Source organism: Morus notabilis, unplaced genomic scaffold (assembly GCF_000414095.1).
Source record: "Morus notabilis unplaced genomic scaffold, ASM41409v2 Scaffold2151, whole genome shotgun sequence".
Taxonomy (NCBI): Eukaryota; Viridiplantae; Streptophyta; class Magnoliopsida; order Rosales; family Moraceae; genus Morus; species Morus notabilis.
In genome coordinates this window covers 107,457-128,183 of record NW_010365459.1, presented here as the reverse complement: position 1 = coordinate 128,183, position 20,727 = coordinate 107,457, and the positions used below count along the sequence as shown (strand labels likewise).

Sequence of the window (20,727 nt, the reverse complement as noted above, 5' to 3'; positions counted from 1 at the left end):
CGAAAATTAACCAATAAAAGAAGAAATAAATTAACAAGCATAGTTTGGAACATCTAAATCCTCCATAAACAATACCAATAGAACATAAACCCTATAGAAAATTATTGAAAAATAAGCGGACAAAAATTCACCAAATCTTGAAAAAACCAAACCTTATCAAGAACAATGTCAAGAATAACATAGAAAAGAATTAAAACATTGAAAACTAATCAAACTTGGGAAAAAAATATAGTATAAACAAACAAAAAAAAGGAAGAGTAAAGGAGTATAAACAAACATTCGTTTCGCCATCGAAAGCATATAAAACAATTATTGCATACACCTACCTTATCAATAAAAAAGATAAAGGATTAATTATAAAAATTCACCCCAACTATGACCCTTGTAACATTTTACCTCTCGAACTTTAAAAAGTAATATCCGTTCCTCCCGAACTTTGTTCCATCACTCATTGTAATAGAAGTGGCAAAATTATTAACGGAACAAAGTTTGAAGATGACGGATGTTATTTTTTAAAATTCGGAGGGCAAAGTGTTACAAGGGTCATAGTTCGTAGGAAATTTTTGTAATTAATCCACACACAAACTAACTCAAGATTGAAAATTTTCACAATTTCCGAAATCCTTCAATATTCTAAACTCCAAACAACGAAAGATCTACAGTGGATAAATCATAAAAAAAGTTAATTTCTTTTAATAAGAGCGACATTATAATAATCAATGTCCCACATCTAATTATTTGATTTTTTTTAAAGAGTATTTTGAAATAGTATTTGTTAAACTTTTTTAAATTTAATTGACGGATTAAAGAAGTTATTTCTATACCACCACACTAATTTCAATGAAGCACGCACACTTGTTGTTTGAACAATAATTTTAGGGTGAAATTTCATAATTTTACTCTATTGTACGTGATGTAAATTTGTCCCAAACATTAAAACGTGCACAATGGGTAGGTGGGAGGAATTTCCAAACTAAAAACATGCATAATATTGGACACGTAATATTGGGACTGAATCTTTATCTATAAATACAAGCTTTTTTTTTTCTTCGGAAATTCTATAAATACAAGCTTTTTCAGCGTCATTTCTACACAAAAAAAAAAAAAAAAAAAGCCAAAAATAACGCAAATGGAAGCCACCACTTTATTCACATTGTCCCTCCTCCTCGTTTCCTTCACGACAAAAGGAGTGTCTGCCAACCCTAATGGCATTCTGCCTCCTGCAGTTGTTGACGTTTCAGGGAATGAACTCCGAAAGGGCGAATATTATCATTTGATTGCTTGGCCTTCAAGGCCGTTGCCACTAGGACTTGTCACCTCCATTTCACCACTCGTAAACCGTAATGGAACCTGTTGGGTTCAATACAAAATTGAAAGATTTGTAATTGGTCCACAACCAACACCAAGTATTCCAGTAAAATTTTCGCCCATCCTACCCGACGAAGACGAATTTATCCGAGAGTCCACATTTCTCAACATCCAGTTTCCTGATGCCGCTGTATCATACGTATGTGGCGACTCATTGTGGAAGGTTATTAATCGTCCCGACCAAGTTTTCGGACAACAGTTTATCGTTGTTGGTGACAACTCAGGCTTCACCAGGCCCGGTTGGTTGAAAATTGAAAGATACTCTGAACATCCTCTGCGTCAGTACAAGCTTCTATGGTGCCCTGTCTATGTGTTGGATCAATCTGTGCTCTCATCAGATGATTGCCAAACTATTGGAATCTTTACTAATAGCGATGGAATTGAGCGTCTGTCTCTGGCTGATACTTCGGTGCCATTTGCATTCAGGGCCTCCGCAGAACCACAGAGTGATCAGTACTTGAAAATGAGTACTTCTAATGCTTAATTTTCAAAATGAAACTTTGCTTCTTCCGTGTTGTAATGCATCTAATATCATTAGATTTAGATGCTAACTATGTATGTACCTAAAATAATGAATTACTAAATAAGGAAGAAGGTGGTCTTTTATTGTTAAACTAAACAGTATTTGATGTGTGATATTTTGCAACTTTTGTACATTATTTACTTTTTTTTTTTGGTTGATTGAAAATAGGAAAGAACATATTTTAAATCTTGATCAAGACAATACAAACATCAAAATTGACTCGTACAACCTCAAAGTACAAGAAAAAAAATTATGATCCGAATGCTCAAGGGAAATAAACGTATACGTATTAGGTTTTGAAATTAGACCCCTAAATAGGTACGTCAATGATCAAACCACTGAAAACAAAAAACGAGACAAACAAATCGCTAAAGAAGGTTAACACCACTGTTAGTACAAGCCAATTTGACAATACAAAGAAAAACTAGACAAAAATTCAAGCATCGTAAATAGAAACTCTAGCCATGAGATGACCGGCGAAATAAATTACATTTGAGAAAGCAGCAGACCTCAGGAGATGGAAAATGTTGTCAAAGTGTTGTAAATTCAATACAAATTGTGCAGCTAAACATTTTTCGACGAATTAAATTAGGAGACTCTTTGTAAGAAAAACTTTTAACAGGAGTAAAAATGAATGGAGCCTATCAGGCCAGTAGGGAGTGGTTGCGTCTATATTATATGCATCTACAGTTGATATTATTCACCGTCTGATTATATCGTTATATTTATCTGTGCTCGAGCTTGACGAGTTCTGATTCAGAACGTTGTTAGCTTTACCCCATTCAAAAGAATCAAAACTGTTATTGGGATCAAAATTAAAAGCAACTACTATTTTGGTAAGAGCATCTCCCAACACTAACCGTGGGATTTTCCATTACAGGTAATATGTTGTGAAAGCTTTGAGAGAGGTAATAGATAAAAATATCTTATTTGTTTTTTATTTTGTTTGTTCCTGAGCAAATTACTTTTATTTATTTATTCCAACAAACTAAAAAGTGGAATGATTATTATTTCCGTTGCAATATAATAATTTAACTGATCGATTAAGTAGATTTGATGAATTGTGTGATATTATCTAAAAGAAATATTATGAACATTTGTATAAGCACTGACGGGCTCTATGTGCAATGAACTAGTTGGACCACTACTGGCCTTGACACCTTATTATAGCTGTTGTCTTCTATATAGATGGATAAAATCTAACATTATTTTTTATACTATTAGTATTTAAAAGCGGCTAAATAAACAAAAAGTCATTTTTACTTTTTGAGATTAAAATCACTGTTCAAAATCTACTTACTGTCGATATGACAATCTCTATTCTCATTCTTATCCTTACTAATATATATATATATATATATATATAATTTGTATATCTCTACATACATATAAAAAGAGAATAAGTTTTTTGAGAGCTCTATACGTTTCGTTAGTTTCTTTTTTTATATGTTTATTTACCTTCTACCTTCTTTTTTCTTGGTTTGAGTTTCAATCATATCGTTTTTTTATCTGTTTTTTCATTGCAAAGGCAAAGGGCTAAGTAAAAAAAAAAAAAAAGAAATATTGTTTATCCAAAACCTAAAAAGAAACATGCAATTGTTTTTTCATCCGGAAAACCTCTTTCTTTCCTTTTTAACTTTCCTCCCTTTCCCTACGTCTCTTCTTTCTTATAGTTCGCTTTCCCTTATGCGGACTGAAACAAACACCTTTAATCTGACGGCTAATATTGTCTTCTAATTCTTCTTCTTCTTTTTCCTTCTTCTTTTCCTTTTTCAAACCCATTTAAATCATTTCGAATTGCAAAGGCAGTTTGAATGGTTGCTTGGGAGCACAAAAGATTGGAACGTAATTTGAATGAAAAAGAAAGTTCAAACTACTGCTAGTGTAAAAGTTGGAAATCACTCTCCCCTAAATTCATGCATTCCAAGCCTACGTTAATGTTTATACTTGTACGGGGACGTGTAAGCATGACTCTGATCACTGTTCAACGTTTTTTTACTTTCAACTTATAATGTACTGATTACCTTTGTGCATACACCTAAAATCATCAAAACTTGTTTCCCTAAGGATCATCATGCATGCATTATATGTCCCTCCATTATTATTATTTTTTTCATGCCAATATATATAGATTAAATTTCAAGGAAAAACCAACCAGTATTTCTAGTAGAGTGTATACTATTAGTATTTAAAAATGGCTAAATAAACAATACGGAAGTCATTTTTACTAATATAAGGGAATCTCCATTCTCATCCTTATCCTTACTAATATATATATATATATATATATATATATATAATATGTATATCTATACATACATATAAAACGAGAATAGGTTTTTTGAGAGCGTTATACGTTTTGTTAGTTTCTTTTTTATATGTTAAAGAAATATTGTTTATCCAAAATAAAAAAAGAAACTTGCAATTGTTTTTTTCATCCGAAAAACCTCTTTCTTTCTTTTTTAACTTTCCTCCCTTCCCCTATGTCTCTTCTTTCTTTTTTTGTCTCATCTTTCTTTATTTTTATCTCATTTGTCTCATTATACATTTTTCTTTTTTATTAATTCTATTCTCTAAACTGACCCTCATAAATTTATTTTTCTTTTTAGTTTCTCATTTTTGTTTTTATTTTCGTACCTTTTTTTCCTCTCTCTCTCTCTTTTCTTTTTTTGTCTTCTTTTTTTTCATTCTTATCACTTTTGTACTATTATACATTCTTTTTATTCTTTTTTATTTTTCCAAATGAGATATTTATAAATATGTTTTTCATTCTTACCTGCAGAATTTCATATGCGTATAGTCACAGTTTCAACTTGTATAATATAAAAGAGTGAAAGGAACCTATGGTTTGCTTTCCCTTATGTGAACTGAAACAAACACCTTTAATCTGACGGCTAATATTGTCTTCTAATTTCTTCTTTTCTTTTTCCTTCTTCTTTTCCTTTTTCAAACCCATTTAAATCATTTCGAATTGCAAAGGCAGTTCGAATGGTTAATTGGGAGCACAAAAGATTGGAATGTAATTTCTTTTATATGATTTGAATTGTGTGATATTATTTAAAAGAAATATTATGAATATTTGTTCAATAGAACAAAATCAAATTATATATGAATACGACAAACACGTTTTAGGCATATTGTACGTTGATGTGAAATGAATAAGTTGGACCACTACTGGCCTTGTCATCTTATTGTGGCTGTTGTCTTCTTTCATTTGGCGGTATCCAACTCAAAGCAATAAATCCATGTCGTCATTGCTAAATAAATTAAACGTAATCTAGAATATAAGAAAGGGGTAGAAATGTAACCATATGTTAAATACCAATAACGGCCGAAATTAATTAAAACCAAATGATGTGTCTAATTTATACGAGAATTACCTTTAAGTAAAAAAAAAATTCGATTATTCTAAAAAATAATTCCCCTTTTTATTTGACCTATAAAATTTTGACATATCAGATTACAATCCCCTCAAAACAAATAGTAATGCTCATACTTTTATCTTTTTTTTCTTTTTCTTTTTTGTATATATATTACTGCTAGGGCACCATGTTTTACACCAATATCTTTTCCACACCATGTGATGTCGGAGTATTTTTCACCATGAAATAAATCACTAATATATATCCATTTAAATATTGTGATCTTCATTTTAAAGTTTTTATTGTTTATTATTTCTCTTGCTTTATAAAACATGGTGTAAGATATATAGTATACAACTAATATTATTGTTTTCTTTCATTAAAATCCTTATTCTTATTAGATCTAAACACGTGTGATCTCACGAACCAACTTAACTTACAAGTAGGATTGTTGGTCACTCTTCCATCGAGACCTATAATTTTTTTTATTCACATGTTTTTTTCTTTGGTAAAAGGTCATCTTCTTAACTTGAAAGCCAGAAGCTACACGTAAAATGAGACGCAACGACAAGGCCCAGGAAAACGATCTACAAAGACCCAGACATCCAAGATAAATATAACAACACCAAGACAAGCCTAAACAAAGCCAGGAAAAACAAGGCCGAAAAAAAAAGAAGAAAAAAGCATACACAAGAACAAACCAGCCATATAGATACAATTGGTCCTCACATGTTTTTAATGTACATTATTTAATTCCCAAGTTCCTATAGCAGCCACAAATATCTTTTTCGTTTTTATTAATTGTTTTCTTTTGGATAGATCTTTATTTATCTTTTTATCTATTTTTTAAGTGATATTTATGCTTTTTTTTTACCGTGGTAATTCTACTATCCAACTTATATATATTCGGCTCTTTTTTAGGCCAATAAATATTTTACTTATAGAGTGATGCTACAGAATGACGCATGACGCAGGCGGATTGGATGTTGCAAGCTGGTTCACCACATGGTGGCTGACTGTTAGCTCAGATTGGCTTAGCTAATGCTTGAATCTGACTCAACTTGGTGGTTGTTTTAGTGAATTGAATGAATGGCTTTCATGGCTTTTTGTATTACTTTTTTAAATATGCAAATAAATAATCTAAAATTAGACATTTTTTAATTAAAATTTTTGGGTACAAGAAGTATATGTGAGCCAGATTGCAAAGAAGTTATTAATTCTTCATTAAATTCAAACCCTTTTTTTTTTTTTTAAGTCACATTTTATGTATCAGCTGCAGGCTAATTCAAGATGTCTTACACAATCCTGTTTCGATGAATACTTTGCCAAAAGAGTCATTCATGTATTTAAGTCTCATAGCACGTCTGAGGTGCCTTTTTCTAATTTAATGTTATGCTCATTATTATTTTAGATAATTTAGTTTTTCTCTCTTTTGGAGTTTTTATTTATTTATTCATTTTACATATCAGCATGCTAGCTATCTTTCTAAACGTGGTCGAAAGTATCTAGAGGATAGCACACAATCAGGTAGTGTTGAGGACAGCCATCTGACCTTAGCATCTTCCAAGAGAGATCTGCGAATTGGTAAAACTGCAGAGCGCCAAAACACTGGGGAGCAAGAAATTACTGTGGGGAGAAAACGAGCTGTCTCTCCAAATGCTCCAGTATCAGTTCAATTGCATGAGTGTTCTAAAAAAGATCGCCACATTGATATATCTGAAAAATTAGGACTAAGTTCAGAGAAAGAACAACTTTTATCCTCTAGTGGCTCTGTGCCTGTAAAACCTTCTCTAGCTGGATCACATGTTTCAACCCAAAATCCTAAAAGGAGTTCTGCTTCTTTGAAAGAAAGTATTGGGGTGAGTAGCAGTGGCAGTGCTGAGTATTCTAAAGCCAACCAAACCAATGTCAAGGCCCCTTGCAGCTTGGAAGTAAATATGAAAACTCTGGATGTACTTTGAAATTTCTTTATATCTTCCATGACAGTTTCCTAAGTAATAATGTATTTTGAATTATGTAGGAAACTAGTAGTAAGGGGGAGGCATTGATTGGAACTCGAATCAAATTGTTATCTCCAATTGATAGATGGTGAGGATTTTCTCTTGGCAAAATAATACATGGGGAATCATTTGTAATCTGTCTATCTAACATTATCTTGTCCTTTTCCTTTTCCAGTTTTCACTCTGGCACTGTGGATGGTTATAACCCCGAAAACAATAAACACAAGGTGAGTGAATGTAATATGTACAATTGGATAGGATTCTATACTCCATTGTCAATCAGAATTTCTTTTTTTCTTTTATGTTTATATTATTCTTACTTTTATTTTTGTTTCTAGTTTTTGTAACTATGTGAAGACTCATGGGTCTCTTCTTTATCTGAACATCAGTTTTCTTGCTTGATCTTCGTGTGGTTTGGTCTTCTTATTCTGACCTCATATATGTTTTTTCCTGCGAAGAAAACTACATTTTCAACAAGCATGAATTCATATAGCAGTTTTGTGTATTTGAAGCTGTAGAGTATGTGGACACTTTTGAATCTTTTGATTTGGCTGACTATGGTGAAAAGCTTAATAATGTGAAACTTGAGATTCAAACATACAGATGGAAAGTCGACTTTGGAATAAAGATTGTGGATCATATGTTTTGTTTCCCGATTTTATGTAATAGTAAAATGACTCTTTTGTTTGGAAGAAATTAGTTTACCTATGCTTGCTGTGATTCTTGTTACCACTTAATTAATGAGTTCATGCTTTGCGAGAAAATGACTCTTTTGTTTGGAATAAAGATAATTTTATGTTTTGGATCAATTGGACAGATTGCATGCGACAATGGAGCTGTTGAACTAGTATGCTTGGACAGCGAGAGCTGGGAGACTCTAAGTGATGATTCCCAACTGGAAAGGGTAAGATGAAAATATGAAAGATCCTGAATTGGTATATACTTGTGGTCCTTGATCCACGTTATATGATTGTGATACCACACTGCAGTGTTGGAAGCTATAGCTGAGTTAGAAAAAGAATCTGTTTTCAACTAACTTTCAATTTTATTTGTATTAGTTTGAGAGCTAATAAAACCAAAATCTTAGAAACTACCCATCTTTGTCGCAGCATTCTGGCTACAACTAACGTGCATTCCTTTGATATTTCAATATTTCTAAACAGAAGATGAAACTAGAAAACTCCAATTTTCTCATGGCAGTTGGAAAACACCACTATGTGGAATGTGAAAAACATTACTTTGCTTTAATTTTGTGAACCTAACGTTCCAGTTTAGCGCTTTCTTCTACCACTTTATGAGTTGGCATCCATACCAGTTCCAAGGATTTCTGCTTGTTCATTAAGTCCTCATGGCTGTGTTGTTGTTTTTTTGTTTTTTGTTTTTTTGCTTTTATTTTATTTTATTTTTAGAGGGTTACGTTGGCAGAGCATTCAAATGGCATCGATTTGCAGCACCGGTGAGTTGCTAATATATAACTTTGTCATGTCTTCTTATTCAACTATTTAATATGTGCGGTTACTCTTTTTTTACTGTGCCGTTGCTCAAAATATCCCTAAAGTAACATCTCAAATTTGATGTTCTATTTCATGGCCTTGACATGGTTTATATTGCCGTTCAATGGATCTGTACCATAGACATGGGTGGTTTCCCTTGTGTGAAGCGTGGGTAGGGATCCTGCCCCGTCAACTTTTCTTTCCCTAATGTTCTTTATACTGTTTACACTTAATGTATTAGCTTGGGGAAACTTGTGGATTGTTTCATTAACTTTTTTTTTTACTTAAATTTAATTTCCGATAGAAAGTTGTTCTGATTTTTCAAATGGTTGTGATAGGATGTTTGCAGTTTTATATGCCAGTTATTATGTTAACATAACATGTCGTCTAGTTACTGCTTGGCAAGCACAAGTAATTAGCCTTACTTTGACTGGCCTGTTACATGTAACTGGTATGAACACAATATGCATAGATTGACACGCTTTAAAGTCTTAGGGCCTGTTTAGAAGGTATACTCAAATCATGATTCTTAATTCTGAAGTTTGAAATTCAAATTTTTTGTTGGAGGAAAGCATTGCAGCAAAATCAATGATTTGAGTTTGAGTATATGAAATATACGGGCCCTTAACTTATTCGATTGCCCTTTTTTAATTTAAAAAGCTATAGTTTAAGTAATTTAAATGTGAACCAAGGGTCCGATACTGCAGACTAGAAAAATGAAAGGAAAAAAATAGATCTATATAAAACCAAAATCATGAATATGCAAAGACCATGAAGTAAATTCTTTTGTTTTTTTTTTTAATATTTATTTCTTATTTATTGAATGGGACATTGGCAGATAATAGCGGTAACTTCTGTGTTATAGTATGAATTTTGTGAGTGTTTGTTTGTCAAATTATTTTTTAATTGCATTTTATTACTCAGGAAAGCATTTGTTCCTCTTGCTTTACACGTTTCAGTTGTCTTCGGCATCATATTTCTATGATATTATTTTGTTTTCATTCTATTTGAAATCTTTGCTAATATAGACAATCAAATTCAACACTTTGCTTTATAGTTTCTGGGACAGCGTTGGGTTTATGAGCATTTTTTTTTCTTACTCGCTTCATATCGACTTATCAGGCCATACTTTACTAATATGGGAGCCTCTTTCTTTCAGTGGTAGAAAGAAAACTGCTGATACATTCGGTAAAAATGTTGCTCAAAAGTCGAAACGTTTAGCAAATAAGGAGAATGGTAAGTTTCCAACAGAATGATTCTATAGCCTGACTGTTGCATTTCTAGCACGTATATTTCAACGCATATGGTCTTGGATGACACACACACACAGAGACACGTAGAAGAGGCCTCATATAGTTGTCAATTATTTATTTCAAAAAGATGATTGCAAAACATAAATAGGTACTGAATGATAGTCGGGACTTGCATTGGGCCTTAACAACTCTTGTTGGTAGTGAACCAGAATTGACGTGTAGTCATTTGTGAAACAAGTATAACTACCAAGAAAACAGAGAGGACAACAACTCCAAGCAGTACACAACAGCAAGAACTATACTACCAGTTTCTAATACAACGTAAAAAGAAAATAGGAGTGCCCTATAAAAAATTCTTCAGTTAAACTACACCCACTTTCACAGCACTTTTCCTTTCTTACTATCTTGATGTCCGTCTTCAAATATCCTTCTGTACCCACCCAAGTACATAAAACGGATCTAACCCCACCCACCACCACAGCACTCTACGTTCTTTCCACAACTCAAGTTGTAAAGTGAATCTTATGTGAGAAAATTCTGTAATAAATTGTTAAATTTGAATTTTTACGAGAGAAAACACTAGCAAAAAAGTCTTGAGTTGTGATTCGAATTGTGAAAAGACTTGGACTTTCTGAATCATGACCAATAAGGAAGGCACATTGTAGTAAAAATGTTAAATTTGAATTTTTATGAGAGAAAATACTAGTAAAAAAGTCTGAGTTGTGATTCGAATTGTGAAAAGACTTGAACTTTCTGAATCATGACCAATAAGGTAGGCAGTTTGGAGGAAGAGCCCACATAAAGTCGGTCTCACTGACCATCTGCCACTACAAATTTAAAACAACTTCTTTGAGTAATCAAGTAATTGATATCCTCTCCATCATTCTTACCCCCTCTTGTTTCTTGCGAAATTTTATCGGCAAGGACGCTTCTGATTTAGCACCATTGTTTTCTTTGTTGCACGGGGGCGGTTTGGAACTTCTTTTGTAGTGATAAAGATTTTTTTGGTCTTTGATTCTTCATTGAATCATTAAATCTCTTTCTACTGAATCATTAAATCTTTTATATTGATAAGGATTTTCTTCCTAACTTAATGGTTTATGGGTGCAGAATCGACCAAAAAAAGGCAGAAAGCTTAAGATAATTTTGGATTTTGTGGATAAATTGGCTCTTTCAGTGGAAACCTTACTTTGTGGCCATAACGTGGTCTTGACGCGCAGAAATTGTTTTTTGAGAAGAATACCAAGTCACGTATTTGATCTTGTTTATCTTTCAAAATATAGATTCTATATGTGCCACTGTGCTTATTCAGAATCTATGTGGGTGTGTGTGTGTGTGTGTGTGTGTATATATATATATATATATTAATATATGTATATTTTTCGCCCCTTACCATGACTTTTGGTGATACGAGATTAAGTGTTGGAAGAAACTTTTTGTTCGAAAACAGTAGCTTAGCTGTAAAGAGAAATTTAGCACGAATGCACGTGGTTATCATCATTCAATCTCTCTCTCTCTCTCTATCTATATATATATATATACTTGTTTCTCATTGTTAATGTCTTTTTTCGTTTTACATGTATTTTTTTAAGAGAAAATTTTGTAGTGAATCATGAATCATGGCATGAATCCCCTTTCTAAACATCCTGTCGTGTTGGAAGAAACTTTTTGTTCGAAAACTGTAGCTTAGCTGTAAAGAAATTTAGCACACGATTCGTGGTTATCATCATTCAATATATATCTTTTTGTTCAAAACTGTAGCTTAGCTGTAAAGAAATTTAGCACACGATTCGTGGTTATCATCATTCAAAATATATATATATATATATATATTTTTTTTTTTTTTGTTTCTGATTGTTAATGTCCTTTCTCACGGAAGGTTTACTTTGTTTTTCTTATTTCAGGTCTCTAGAAGAACTCGGAGCCAAAAGGTGTAGATAATACTTGTCTTTCTATTTTATTTACCCCTTGTTGATTGGTATTGGGGATTAACAAAACCAAAATCTGTAACTTAGCAGGACTCAAAATTCTTTAATGCTTGGCTACATATAGAAAGCCCCAAGAAATTATGGAGCACCCACATTGGCCTTCTGTAAATTATGCTCATTAATTGAGTGGTTATAAATCATGCTCATTAATTGAGTGGTTATAAATCATGCTCATTTCCAATTCATTATCTGATTCATGAATTTAAAGACTGGAGCAGATTTTCTCGTGCAAGATACACTTTAAATTTATAATTGTGTTTCCTTGTTCATCTGCGACAATATACTTTCAGCCGATACATTATCTCCAAACTTTCTCGTAATTGTAAAATAAAGTTAGCCACTCAAAATGATTTTGGATTAATCTTTTGCTCCAGTCGTTTTGGGAGCATGAAAATGTATTATCGCCTTGTGATTACAGTAGTATATTGTTCAATAAAGTAGATAAAGATTTACTGTTTACATGAAAGACATTGTAAGTGTTTTTCCTTTTAACGTTTTTGCTTTTCTGTTTTGCCTTTATTTATTTATTTATCTTGTTACGAGTACGCAAAAGACAAGGTGCTGAAGACATTGTAAAGCGGCAGCAAGAAAAACGTGTATGTGAAATAATGACACTTTAAAGGGCTTGTTCTTGAGTTCATGAAGAGCATTTTTATTTATTCTCATGGGTTAAAATCCAATTATTTTCGTAATGTGAATCTTATTTCCTTTGACAAAAATGTTTACCATAGCATTCATATCCTTTCATAGTAATCTTAATAGTAGGGGTGACAATTCGTGTCACGTGTCGTGTTCGTGTCGTGTTTTGATCGTTTCTTTTTAAATTTACAGTCAATCCGAATACGACCCGTGACACGAAATTTTTTAAAAACCGCAACACGAACACGACACGACCACTTTACAAGTTGACACGACACGACCCGAAATGACTCGTGACACGAAATTGACCCGTGAACCCGAAATTGACACAAAAATTGTATACTTTTATTTAGTTTTTTACATATTAAAAATAACTTAAAATTCATAACCCACTAAATTACAATAACATCCATTGAAATTAAGCAAATAATAATATAAGATTTTGAGTATAACTATCATGATATCACAAGTTTATAATAAAATTTAAAATATGCAATGAAAAATATATGTATTTTTTAGTTTTTTACGAGTTTCGTGTCGTGTTCGGGTTAGGCGGGTCCAACCCGAAATTGACCAGTGTTTTTCGTGTCAATTTCAGGTCGACCCAATTCTGACCCGAACCTCTTTTTTCTCAACCCTAACCCGCAAAATTCGTGTCATTTTCGAGTCGTGTTGTCGTGTCGTGACCCATATTGCCGGCACTATTTAATAGAGTCGTGCGATAGACATCATTTTATCTTTTACACAATCTTCCTTGACACCATATGTGGCGGTCTTCTTTACCGCAAAAATAAATTTCAACCCTCTCCGTTAATTAAAAGCTGTACATGGGCCCCATTTTAAATTTAGGTGGCTAAATATTTAAACACATGCATCACATGGTTTATATATGTATACGTACACAATTATGCCCTTTAATTAGATATCAACACCTTCATATATTTTAATTAGGTTCCTCTCATATTATTTATTTATACAATAACTTGTTTCTCATTAAATTATTGCACCCTCTTTTTATCAGCTGATAATATTCTTATGCTTTATGAAATTTGTACATACCGTCTTTTTTATCAGTTAATAATCTTTTCCTTTTTTCATAATAACTTTTAATGCAAAATTATAACTGGAAATGTTGGGATTTTAGATTTCATTGCTAAAAGAAAAAAATAGAAAACAAATGGAAATACAAGCAAAATTGTGTAATCTAAAATTTTATACCTTATCTTAGTCAATAATTGATTTTGATACTTAAAATTAGCAAACTATCATTAAGAAAAGAGGCAGTTTTGAGGGTATTTTGGATATTTTAAGCCAAAATTGTAAGTAAAGTTTTTTATTTTCTTATTTTCCTATTTGATGGGAGTCTTGTTATTTATGGGCTCAAAATCGAGGCTTGATCTTGAAAAGGTATAGGTTTGTGTATCAAACCTAATTTAAAGATACACATTTGATGAGATAAAAAAATAAATGTATAGGTTTTTAGTAATTCTAAAATATAAAGAGAAGCAAAGGTAAATATCCCTTTTTTCTTAATCATGATCGAGACTATAATTAATGCTCCAAATCTAATTGTTATATATATTCCTTAAAAAAAAAAGTTGTTATCTATATTCTATGTTTTCAAAAGCCTATTGAACCAATAGCATTAATTTGTTAAACTTTTTTAAATTTAACTTATCGATTGAAGAAATTATTTAAACACGACGACACTATTATTTATCTGGTTTTAGTTGGGTTCTTTTCTGTATCTAAAATTTGATTAAGCACGAAGTACACTTGTTTGAACAATAATTTTGGGGCAAAATTTCATAATACGATGCAGAAAATTTACTGTAACGTTACATGACGTAAACATAGGAATTAGGATACCAAATGAATAGTCCGTGAGAATTTGTATTCTAGAGGGCTAACCTACCAATTGGTAGGTGGGAGAAATCTCCATGCTAAAAACATGCATAATTGGTACGTAACATTGTGAAAGGTCTATAAATACAAGCTTTGTCATGGACATTTCTACACAAAAATCCCAAAACTAACAAAAAATGGAAGCTATTTCTTTAGTTACAGTGTTCCTCCTTTTCCTCTCCTTCACAACAAGAGGAGTCTCCGCCAGGCCCAGCCTTGGCGTTCTCCCTCCTGCAGTCGTTGATAGCTCGGGAAACGAACTCCTAAAGGGCAAATACTATGATTTGTTGGCTTGGCCTAATGCTCCAATTGCAACACTGTACGTCTCCACCATTTCACCACTCGTAGAAAGAATTTACGATTCAACACAAAATCGAAGTATTTACGATCGCGAAGTCTATTCCAGTAAAATTCTCCCCTATCCTACCCGACCAAGACGAAGTTATCCGAGAGTCCACATTTCTCAACATCCAATTTCCTGATGCCACTGTATCATACGTATGTGGCGACTCATTGTGGAAGGTTATTAATCGTCCCGACCAAGTTTTCGGACACCAATTTGTGGTTGTTGGTGACAACTCGGGCTTCACCAGGCCCGGTTGGTTCAAAATTGAAAGATACTCCGAACAACCTCTGCGTGAGTACAAGCTTCTATGGTGCCCTGTCTATGTGTTGGATCAATCTGTGCGCTCATCAGATGATTGCCAAACCATTGGAATCTTTGCTGATAGCGATGGAATTGAGCGTCTGGCTATGGCTGATACTTCAGTGCCATTTGGATTCAGGGCCTACGTAGGACCACAGAGTGATCAGCACTTGAAAATGAGTACTTCTAATGCTTAATTTTCAAAATGAAACTTTGCTTCTTCCGTGTTGTAATGCATCTAATATCATTAGATTTAGATGCTAACTATGTATGCAACTAAAATAATGAATTACCAAATAAGGAAGAAGGTGGTCTTTTAGTGTTAAACTAAACATTATTGATGTGTGGTATTTTGCAACTTTTGTACATTATTTACTTTTTCTTTTTAGTTGATTGAAAATAGGAACGAACATATTTTAAAGCAAGATTCAAGACAATACAAACATCAAAATTGACTCGTACAACCTCAAATTACAAGGGAAAAAAACCATGATCTGAATGCTCAAGGGAAATAAAGGTATACGTATTGGGTTTTGACATTGGGCACCCTAATAGGTATGCCAATGATCGAACCACTAAAAATAAAAAAGGAGGCAAACAAACCACTAAATAAGGTTAAGACCACTGTTAGTACAAGCCAATTTGAAAATACAAAGAAAAACTAGACAAAAATCCAAGCATCGTAATTAGAAACTCTAGCCATGATATGACTGGCGAAATAAATTACATTTGAGAAAGCAGCATACCTCAGGAGATGGAAAATGTTGTCAAAGTGTTGTAAATTCCATACAGAATGTGCCACTAAAAATTTTTCGACGAATTAAATCAGGACTCTTTGTAAGAAAAACTTTTAACTGGGATAAAAATTAATGGAGCCTATCTGGTCAATCGGGACAACAGCCCTCTGAGCTTAATTAATGTGACTTCGCCATTGGCCACTTTTGCCACCATTTTCTCATCGCACCATCATCTTCCATGGCGCACCAAATCCTGTCCTCGACAATAGTGACAAAACTCGAGATATCTTACTGCCGTTTGGATACATGACAGTGCAGATTTTATCAGCTAATATTTTTGAATTTAACAGTTCATGATATCTTTTTGTAGTGTGGTTGCGTCTATATTATATGCATCTATAGTTGACGTTATTCACCGTTTGATTATATCGTTTATATTTGTCTGTACTCAAGCTCGACGAGTTCTAATTCAAAACGTTGTTAGCTTTATCCCATTTAAAAGAATCAAAACTGTTATTGGGGTCAAAATTAAAAACAACTTCTATTTTGGTAAGAGCAGCCCCCAATACTGATCGTGAGATTTTCCATTACCGGTAATATGTTGTGAAAGCTTTGAGAGAGGTAATAGATAAAAATTTCTTATTTTTTTTTGTATGTTCCTGAACAAATTACTGTTATTTATTTATTCCAACAAAGAAAGAAGTGGAATGATTATTATTTCTGTTGCAATATAATAATTACAACAGAAATAATAACCATTCAGCACATGCCCTAGAATCATACAACATTTTCTCCTTCTCGAATCCTCTAAAAACTGTATTTTCAAAAACGTGATTGTAGAAAATATACTCCGGAAACTTAAAAGGTGATATTTACATAGCTCTATATATACGATAGCGTGTAATATAGGGTCTCGTATTGTCTTGTATTGTCGTTAATATGGAGATTTGTTATTTTGATTATTGTAATTATTTTTGTGATTCTTTTCGTCTTTAGAGATTTATAGTTGTCAATTAAGGGATGTCAATTAGGTGTGAATAGTTGTCAATTTGGTGTAATTATAGGAGATTGATTGATAGTCTAATTCATTGATTGATTGCTTGTATTCTTGGGGATCATCTCCATTTATAGTTATGTACATACTCATCGTAAAGCATCAGTGAATGGAATGAAATTATACTCCTGATCTGCGGATATAGGTGTATTGCCGAACCACATAAAATTCTTTGTTTCTTTTTTGCTCTATCTTTGGTTCTTATTTTCAATTTGGTATCAGAGCCGGCCATCGTATCGTGCCGGTAACTACCATGCTGAAATCCGCTGTCAAACGACTGTGTTCCAAGAGCCGCAGTTCCGAACCTGACCGATGAGTCCAACGATCTTGACGAACTCAGTCAATGAACCCAAACGTTCACAAGACTAGCTCTGTCTTTTATCCTTTTATTCTTCTTTTGTTTATTTGCTCCTCATTCATATGAAGGAAGCCTTGAACTTCCTTTATTCTTATGCACGTGCGTTTATTTAGAGAAAAAGAAAAAAAAAAAGGTAAAGAATGCAAAGAAAAAAAAAATAGAAGAGAAAAGAGAACAAGAGAACGTGTAAAAGAAGAAAGAAAAGAAAAAATATATTAAAAAAATGGAAAAAATGATTGATTGAATAGAAAAAGGAATTGTATTGAGGAAAATAAAGAAAATTGAAAAAAATAATTATTGTGAGATTTGAAATTTATTTTTTGGAAAATTAAAAGTGAAGCCTGTGCTGTGGAGCTCATGTTAGTGTGAGCCTAACATGTGAAAATTTTAAAATTGAAGTATGTGTTGTGAAACTCCTGTGAATTTGAGCCTAGCATGTGAAGTTTCTGGAAATCAACATGTTGTGAAACTCATGTGAACTTGAGTATGGTATGCAAGATTTTCAAAGTTGTTCTTGAAGATTAAAGAAAGTCAAACCTCTTCAATTTGCCCGAGGCCTTATTTCCAAGTTAGTGTGTTGAATCCGATGATTATCTCCAGATTTAAAAGATTTGCATCACCTTGATGTTGGAATCCGATGATTGTTTCCAGATTTAAAGGGATGTGTTTTCTCATTAAAGCTTTATTTCCAAGTTGGTATGCACCAACTTGAAGATGAGTGTTGAGATTTGTTATTTTAATTATTGTAATTATCTTTGTGATCCTTTCCATCTTTAGAGATTTATAATTGCCAATTAGGGGTTGTCAATTAGGTGTGAATAGTTGTCAATTTGGTGTAATTATAGAGATTGATTGATGGCCTAATTCATTGATTGACTGCTTGTATTCTTGGTTTCATATTCTATATTGCTTTGGTTTCTAATGAACCAACTTAACTTCCAACTAGGATTCTCGGCCAATCTTCGACCGAGATATTATTTTGATTTTTTTTTCTTCACATAGAGATTAACATATTAGGTCTTAGGTCCTTCCATGTATATAAATCATTGTACATCTTCATCCATTTTTTATGTAGGACAACACTCATACACTTTTCTCAACAACACCAATGAAAAAAAAAAAAAAAAAAAAAAAAAAAAAAAAAAAAAAAAAAAAAAAAACCGAGGCAAAACAGATATATGCATGGTTCTAGACATGTTTTTAATATATTCCCAAGTTCCCTATAGTATCCAATGTTCTTGGTTTTAATATATATGACTTAATTCCCAAGTTCCCTATATTATCTTTAAAATCTACTTTCCAACCTATTGGGTCCTTTTGTAGGCCACATCAAATTGTGACTAGAGTGATAAAGTCAGGAACTTAGTCAATAGAGTGATGTTACGAGCATTGTCCTTTTTCATAGTAGTAAACCAACTTAACTTTTTTTGGTGAGAGCGTGAGTGAAACCAAAATTTTAAATTAAAATAATAGTACAATTAATATTACTATTTACTATTTTTTAATCCAAATTAATCAATCTTCTAATTAAGTTTAATCAATTGTGAACTTTTATATAATAGTGTCATTGATTATTGATTTATTTAACAATTTAGTTTACAAATATAAGATACTCAAAATTAAATTTTAGAACATAATTAAAATGTTATAAAAATTTTCATATAAATATCATAAAAGTGAAAAATTACGGGGGGAGATGTAAGGGGAAAATGTAAAAAATTTTGATTGGGGCAAAATTAAAAGGGCCACTTTATGCTCGTGGTGGAGGGCTAAGGAGGCCACGCAACTGCTTTTACACCATCTTTCTTTACACCATGTGATATATCGACGTTTTTCTTTTTCTCTAAAAAATAAATAACTATATATATATATATCGTCTCCATTAAAAATGTTGGTCCCATCTTTAAAATATGTGGTTAAATATTCAGGGTTTTTTTTTTTTCCCTTTTTGCATGAATATCTCATGAACTTACGTGTTTGATAATTTAGTCCCTAAACTAAAAATCATAGTAATTGACACCAATTTAACTTCAAGATTAGTTGCATTTCTTGTTCTTGATAGCATCTGTTAAATTATGAATAGATCGTGACACGTGATTTGTAGTTAACCTCTTTCTAAGTTAAAATTCCGTTTTTCTTAAAAATAGTTCATCTTTTTACAGAAAATTGTCTTTAGAGTAAAAATTTATTTTCTTAAGGAAATAACGTTTCGAGCTTAAATTTATTTCTTTGAAAACATACTAATTAATTGTTTCCATCATAAAAACGTGTTGATTAATTGTTAGTACAGATTGTGAAACATCTACCTCCACAAAATCACTAGCGCTAGCCTTAAGGTCATTAGAGAACCCAAAACCGTAAAATAGCATACAATGGAGTCTACTATTTTACTCACATTATTATTGTCCTTCCTTTATTTTTCTAGAGGAGAAAGGATACCAGATAGCAGTGAGAAACCTTAAATCAGGCACAATGGGTTAGGTGGCAGAAATCTTCACATATTATTAGAAACATGCATGATTGCTTACGAATTTGGGGTTGAGGAATGGGATTGACACTCCCTCCACCCCCCACCGGATTGCCACTCCCATTCCTGATATTAAATGCAAAGTTACGAATTTACCTTTAATTTTTCTCATTTATTGAACTCTCTAGGGTTTATGACTTAAAACTTAGTTATTTTGTTCTTATTTTATTTTATCATCATATTCTTTTCTTGAAATTGAGTTAAAATTGATTGAGAAAAATAACTTAGATGAATAATTAGGTGTGATTAAAAAAATCTAATTACTAGTTAGTTATTCTAATATTAAGATAGTTAGCATAATATACAATTTCTTTTTAAAGTTCAACACACAAAAGATAAATGCAACATATATTTATTATTTTATTTGCCTAATATTATAATATTAGCATAATTATTGTTAACTTTAATATAATAAATATGTACTTTATTTTTTAATAAATTAATAATATATTTTATTTTTTTAACACTATTTTTTATTTTTATTTATTTTATTTAAAATTTATTTTTATATTTTAAATAGTTGTACAATTTATATTTATTATTTTAGTATCCAATTATTACACTAAATATTTTAATTATGATTAATTTTAATATAATAAATACACAATATATTTTTTAAATTGAAAATATCAAATTGATTTAAAGGGTATATTAGTACTTTTACATTTTTTCATTCTGATTATGGGTGTAAGTAAACGTATGAATGAGATTTAGAATGACTTCGATTCTGAATCTTACCACTAAGTAAACAGCTTATTTTGACTCTGATTCCTCACTCCAAATCCTATCCACTCCGAATCCTACCCACTCCGATTCATGCTCATTCCGATTACGCGTAGGTAAACATACCAAAAAATTCCCAAAACTAACACAA

At 32.1% G+C, this 20,727-nt stretch overlaps 2 protein-coding genes and 1 pseudogene across 2 annotated transcripts; all 3 read left to right on the top strand.

The window, feature by feature from the left end:
• The first annotated feature begins 1,075 nt into the window (after nucleotides 1–1,075).
• On the top strand, nucleotides 1,076–1,987 carry LOC21387900. The gene has a single exon (XM_010108068.2). It carries the CDS (start codon nucleotides 1,130–1,132, stop codon nucleotides 1,850–1,852), a length of 723 nt encoding a protein of 240 aa, XP_010106370.1. The 5' UTR covers nucleotides 1,076–1,129; the 3' UTR covers nucleotides 1,853–1,987.
• A 4,530-nt stretch (nucleotides 1,988–6,517) lies between these two features.
• Nucleotides 6,518–10,002, top strand: LOC21387899. The gene is made up of 7 exons (XM_024172249.1): nucleotides 6,518–6,622; nucleotides 6,723–7,184; nucleotides 7,274–7,341; nucleotides 7,429–7,480; nucleotides 8,071–8,157; nucleotides 8,663–8,709; nucleotides 9,906–10,002. Exons 1-7 carry the CDS (start codon nucleotides 6,518–6,520, stop codon nucleotides 10,000–10,002), a joined length of 918 nt encoding a protein of 305 aa, XP_024028017.1.
• Nucleotides 10,003–14,651: 4,649 nt separating this feature from the next.
• LOC21387898 lies at nucleotides 14,652–15,460 on the top strand (annotated as a pseudogene).
• Nucleotides 15,461–20,727: the final 5,267 nt, after the last annotated feature.